The sequence below is a fragment of the Mytilus galloprovincialis genome, chromosome 6, assembly GCF_965363235.1.
Source record: "Mytilus galloprovincialis chromosome 6, xbMytGall1.hap1.1, whole genome shotgun sequence".
Taxonomy (NCBI): domain Eukaryota; kingdom Metazoa; phylum Mollusca; class Bivalvia; order Mytilida; family Mytilidae; genus Mytilus; species Mytilus galloprovincialis.
This window is the reverse complement of record NC_134843.1, coordinates 34,608,597-34,615,054: the sequence shown is the minus strand read 5'-3', so window position 1 is coordinate 34,615,054 and position 6,458 is coordinate 34,608,597. Positions and strand designations below refer to the sequence as shown.

Sequence of the window (6,458 nt, the reverse complement as noted above, 5' to 3'; positions counted from 1 at the left end):
TGGTTAAATTGGTTTATCTGACCTTTACCTCAATGTTTCGGATCATGTTAAATTAATGATATAGTTGTTGAAAAGCTTTATATTTAGGACTATCGACATATCAATGAACCATTGGTTATCAAAGAAGGTGAAAAATGTCAGTGTGTGCACTCTTGTTTAAATTATAGTGAAGAAGTAAAATTTAAAAGGGTAAAAATGTAATCTTTGCTATGTTAAAGTTAAATACAATGGACCATGACTCAGAGTGAGGAGCCAACTGATTTCTACACAATAAAGGTTGAATTGCTATAATTTGTCTTCTTAAACTGACCTGACAAATAGTTGACACCACCAATAACAAAAAATAGCACACCCTAACTCTAGCTTTGACAACTGTGTTACAGTCGAGACAAACCATTTGAAATCCTTTTTGTCGAGCCTTCGACTTTAGTCGAAAAAGCGAGGCTAAGCGATCCTACGTTATTTTGTTTATTTTCTTTGGTTACATCTTCTGACATCAGACTCGGACTTCTCTTGGACTGAATTTTAATGTGCGTATTGTTATGCGTTTACTTTTCTACATTGGCTAGAGGTATAGGGGAGGAGAGTTGAGATCTCACAAACATGTTTATCCCCGCCGCATTTTTGCGCCTGTCCCAAGTCAGGAGCCTCTGGCCTTTGTTAGTCTTTTATTATTTTAATTTTAGTTTCTTGTGTACAATTTGGAAATTAGTATGGCATTCATTATCACTGAACTAGTATATATTTGTTTAGAGGCCAGCTGAAGGACGCCTCCGGGTGCGGGAATTTCTCGCTACATTGAAGACCTGTTGGTGACCTTCTGCTGTTGTTTTTTTTTCTATGGTCGTGTTGTTGTCTCTTTGGCACATTCCCTATTTCCATTCTCAATTTTATTCTGTCGTCGTCGGTGTCCACAAATATTCACTCTTTGGTTAAAGTTTTTGAAATTTTTAATAACTTTCTTAAACTATCCTGAATTTCTACCAAACTTGGACAGATAGTTTAAGATAGTATCCAGAAGTTAATTTTGTAAAAAAATCAATCCATTTTTCTGTGTTTTACTTTTAAATGGACTTAGATTTTCTGCAAGGAAACAACACATTCACTCTGAGGTTAAACTTTTTAAAATCTTAATAACTTTCTTATACTATTTTGGATTTGTACCAAACTTGGACAGAAGCTTGTTTGTGAGCAAAAGCTACTATCTAGAAGGAAATTATGTAAAAAAAATAAATCTATTTTTTTGTATTTTACTTTTAAATAGTATCTAGAAGGACATTTTGTTTTCTTACAGTTAACATTACATTCAGTCTGCAGTTAAATTTTTTAAACATTTATTAGATTCATAAACTATCCTGGATTTTTACCAAACTTGGACAGAAGCTTCTTACAATCAAAAGATAGTATCAACAGGAATATTTTATTGATATATTTCCTTATTTTTGTTGAGCCTGTGATTAACAGAAAGAGTAGGCGAGACACTGGGTTTTGCGGAACTCTAACAAATTTTTTTATAATACAGATGAAAATGTAAAAAGACCAGCTGAAGCACACCTCTGGGTGCAGGATTTTTTTGCTGTGTTGAAGACCCATTGGTAGCCTTAGGCTGTTTCTGCTTTTTGATCGGGTTGTTGTCTCTTTGACACATTCCCCCTTTCCATTTTCTATTTTATTTAAAGTTTGAATAATGTTACTATAAATCAAGCTATACATGTACAACTTTTATTCTGTTTTATTCTATCAAATTTACAACAAATATATTAATGATTGGATTTAAAGTCTGATGAAAAGATGTCTTCTGTGTATCCTCTCCATTCAATGAAGATTCCATTGGTACAATGTACTACAAAAACATCTGGAAAAAAAAATAGTTCATGAAATCATTATCAATATGATTTTCATAATATTCTAATAATTTTGACAAAGTTACTTTTGTATCTTACTTATAAAGAACGATCCTTAAATTCCGTGAAAGTTTGACAAACTAAATGTCATTATGATGTCTAAATGAAACTTTAAAAAAGAAAACAGCTTATGTTAACTTTGTGTTTTATACAAACAATGGTTTGTTTAAAATAGTGAATTTTTGCTGCCTAATATTTTGGCTCAAATTAAGACCTTAAACCCCTATATCCATCACTGATTCAGATATTCTATGATAACTCTGCATTTTTTTCTAACAGTTAAATATGCAAGTTGTGTTTACACTGATGCTGAATGGAAACAAAATGGTACAAGTCACAGCCATAGGTTTGAGAAAAGTGGCAACTGCAACTAGAAACTCGAAATAATTTTTCAAAATAAACCCAAATAATTCCCCTCTGACATTGTTTTTAACAAAGTGAGATGTTTCATTATTATTTCAATAAATAGTAGATTCTCTGAATATTATCATGAATATCATCATAATTATGTTTCCTTCTGCTTTAAAATGTCGAACTACATGCTAAACTTTATGTTGAAGGAATATAGGATCCCTTTGAAGTTTGTCTTGCTTCTGCGAAAAAAATGAATCATGTCAATTATGAAAATGCATTCCCTCATTTAGTCAAGCAAAGACGTCAAAATTATTCTAATGCTTTAGAAGCTTATATGTAGAGGTGGGAATGTTACAATAATTTACTAAATTGAAACTTCTTTCATTGTCTTTTAAATTAGATTTGTACCTGAAATCCTTTATCCAATAAAATTCATCACAACTAAATGCAGTATGACACTGGCAAATATAAAATCTGCAAAGGCTCTTTCTGGACTTATTCCTGTGAATTCATTTTTATTCTGTGCATTTACTTGCAGTCTTAAACATACTGAAATAAAATAAAAAATTTCTCCATGACTTTATTATCATACATTTGTACATGTTATAGTTTTCATACTTTTTTCCTAATTTACGCTAGTGTTGTTGGACACTATATTTTTTTGTACCTTTCGATTTTCTGATATCATAATCATCAGAAATCATAAGTCTAACAGGAATTCTGTCCAACAGTTACATGTATGACCATGCCACATTGTCTGAAGATTGGCATGAATACCTTTATCATTGTTTATCTTACTATTTCCCCCGGATATAGATAAATTCATCCACTGGTGATCATTGGTTCTCTTATTTTTGATAGAGCATTATTTGTAGACACATTATAAAATATCACGAAATAAATGGATATACAATAATATAAGCTTAAGCTTTCATCACGTTCATGGTTGTGGTTGACATGTCATTTGCATGTAAATCATTGCTATATTTTTATTTCTTGCCAAGTCAGGAGCCTGTTATTCAGTGGTTGTCGTTTGTTTATGTGTTACATATTTCTTTTTTGTTCATTATTTGTACATAAGGCCGTTAATTTTCTTATTTGAATTGTTTTATATTGTCATTTCGGGGAGTTTTATAGCTGGGGTATGGGCTTTGCTCATTGTTGAAGGCTTTAGGGTGACATATGACATAAAGTTGTTAATTTCTGTGTCATTTTAGTCTCTTGTGGAGAGTTGTCACATTGGCAATCATACCACATCTCCTTTTTTTTTTTTTATATATATAGCTAGGCTTGATGAAAACCTGTATGCATTTTTTAATACACCTCTACTAATCCTTATAAAACATGCGACTGACTTCAGCATAGAAAATGATAAACCTAATCTATATACTTTTTTTATGAGAATAAACAAATATAAGTTATCCATTATTTTAGTTCTTTATCATCTGCATCATTGTCTGTGTTTATGTGCATACATTGTACATTTACTGTTTTGGTACTGTTCGCTTTTGACGTTTTGTGTGTGTCCCTGTGGTTCTTGATTTACAGAATAAGATATTATGACATGAAGCCTTAATGACCTGAAGGCTAAAAAATTAACATGGTATCAGGGTGAACATTTACTAGTACGAATATGAATCAGGGCGAACAGAACAGGATTTGTCAGTGGCGGTGATGTTCATATCATTCTCAGTGGTCAACACAACAGGAATGAGGACTAGAAGATTAATTATATTTCAACCCAATTGAAATATGCATGTTTCATCTTAGAATTACCTGCAAGAACAAATGATCCTACACTGGAGATGAATCCTGACAAAAATGAGTTGAAAGGGAAAGTTCCAACAAGTGCACAGTAAATAAACTGGAAAACACCTGTCAATACTATGTATAATAAGTATGCATCTACAAGTTTCAAACGCTTTGGTGTATTGTTGACGTATTCATCATAGAATTTCGACAATACAGACGTCAGTTTCTCAGGCATTTCAATAAAGTTTGTTGTAAATTCGACGTGGCAGAGCAAGATGCGAGGAAGAAAACACCGGAAGCGGTTTTTATAGTATGCGAGTCAATCTCGGTACTCATTTTCCGAAATCACCTGTACGACTTTTTTTTATTTCTTCCAAATAAGGGACTTATCATTTTTTACCTGGGAGGGGGTGGTCATTTTGAAATTAAACATATAAAATTTTCTTGATCCCCCCATAATATTTCACTATTTTTATTTGATCCCCCCTGTAAAAGCATTTAAAAAATGTGATCCCCCCGTTTTAACATTATAACAATCCAAAATGTTAAAAAAAGTTCTGCCAACTTTTCATGAAGCAAATGCGTGAGATTTGGCCAAAATTGAAAAGATCAAAGGAAAAATTTAGCGTGAGACTTGGCAGCCCTGAAATATTGCAAAAATTGAAAAGCAGTCTCAAAGTTTCTAATATCCTATATTGGGCTATTACAGAAAACTTGTTCCTAAGAATCTCTGTAAAAAATATACTTGTATAGTGTCCCTCTTTTGCATAAACGTAAGTTTTTTACGTTAGACCTTATAAAAACCTCCCGATGATTGAGTCGGTTAACTTTTATATGGAATAGTTCATGCTTTTAGCTTGAACAATTCAATTACTAATAGATATATTATAGGAATTAAGATGTGGTATGAGTGCCAATGAAACAACTTTCCATCCAAGTCACAATTTATAAAAGTAAACAATTATATGTTAAGGTACGGTTTTCAACACGGAGCCAGGTAATGTTACACTTCATTCATAAATGTGTGATATATATATATATCATCATAGCAAGGACGTATGTTAGTTATACGTCCTTGATCATAGTAACCTAAAGTTTTGATTTCTTAGCTTCAACAGTACAAATTTTGAGAGAATGAGAGGTTTAAATGGACCCAAAGGGATCTTTAAATGAAAACAAAAAGGCACATTGGTGGTGTTAGCCATCTCAGAATCATCTGTTTTGGACTTTTGTATCAAAATTCAACTCAGTGTTTGTATGCAGATTAGATGAATATTTGATTATTATTGGAGAATTAATTGATCTACACTATTTTCTTTCATGATGCGGCTTGCTTTAATTTTTTTTACAAAATTTTTCACATTATAAATATCTTATCAAAGTGCTTTTCTGGAATGATTACCTTCATCATGAACTATCAAGTTTGTCACACAAGGATGCCTTGCATAGACGTCAGTAAAACAGTATATATACATGAAAACGTGAAGGGCATAGAGGATCGGACCATCTCATGGAACTACATCATATATGTATAAATGCATTAACTTTTTATAATTCCTTCAACTGAGCCTTACAAATCATCATCCACATCGAAAACAAACAACAGAAACTATTGAACGCGGTTGCTTCCTAATGTAAGTTTACATATCATTTACATATACTTTTAAATATATGCACATACTTTTTCGATATATGCACATACTTTTTCGATATATGCACATAGGCTTTGTCATTATATGCCTTGAGCAGTTATATGCATATGTGATAGATCCGTGTTTTACTTGCTCGGATACTGATATTAAAAACACATATTTTTGTATCTATTCTATATAATAATTTGTTTTCCTCTATATTGGTATTTCTATTCCATCTAATTTCATGTTTTCTTCTTTAAAATGGCTATCTTTTACCAAAAGAATAAAATACCAACAATCAATTCTAATGTATAAAATTGTAAATGGGCTAACACCTGATTACTTAGCAATACTAAATATTGATGATGTGCAACGCCACAACTTACGATCTGTCTCTAATAATGATCTTTTTGTTCCAAGACCAAATACAAATTTTTATAAAAAATCTTTTCATTATTCTGCAACCAAAGTATGGAATGATTTACCACTCGAAATAAAGAAATGTCCTAATGTGGAATTATTCAAGAAACATAGTTATAATCATTTTCTTGAAAATTATATGCAAGTCAACTAATTTGTTTTCCTCTAACAAAACTATATCAAATATTGTCATTTATTACCCTTTGTATATTTCAATGATTGAATTGTGTATATACTAGTAATATATATTGTAAATTAATGTATGAATGTATGAATGTTAACTGTATGCATGTATTTTGTTTGAGGGCCTCAATGAAAATTAGACTATTTCTAATTGAGTTACCCTCTTTAAATAAAGAATTTATTATTATTATTATATTATTACAAATCTACA

General features: G+C 31.3%; 1 protein-coding gene across 1 annotated transcript; it reads right to left on the bottom strand.

Annotated features, from left to right (window-relative positions):
* Window positions 1-1,708: 1,708 nt before the first annotated feature.
* LOC143079452 (dolichyl-diphosphooligosaccharide--protein glycosyltransferase subunit dad1-like) lies at window positions 1,709-4,321 on the bottom strand. Its single transcript, XM_076254795.1, has 3 exons — window positions 4,035-4,321; window positions 2,667-2,807; window positions 1,709-1,855 (listed from the first exon to the last, which is right to left on the bottom strand). Exons 1-2 carry the CDS (start codon window positions 4,243-4,245, stop codon window positions 2,677-2,679), a joined length of 342 nt encoding a protein of 113 aa, XP_076110910.1. The 5' UTR covers window positions 4,246-4,321; the 3' UTR covers window positions 1,709-1,855; window positions 2,667-2,676.
* Between the last annotated feature and the right edge of the window lie 2,137 nt (window positions 4,322-6,458).

What these genes read in the sequence shown, in the direction of transcription:
- LOC143079452 (XM_076254795.1), bottom strand. Translation starts at nt 4,245, where the DNA reads ATGCCTGAGAAACTGACGTCTGTATTGTCGAAATTCTATGATGAATAC. An exon ending in AGGATCATTTGTTCTTGCAG is followed by an intron (nt 2,808 to 4,034) that starts GTAATTCTAAGA and finishes ATTTTATTTCAG; the next exon opens with TATGTTTAAGACTGCAAGTA.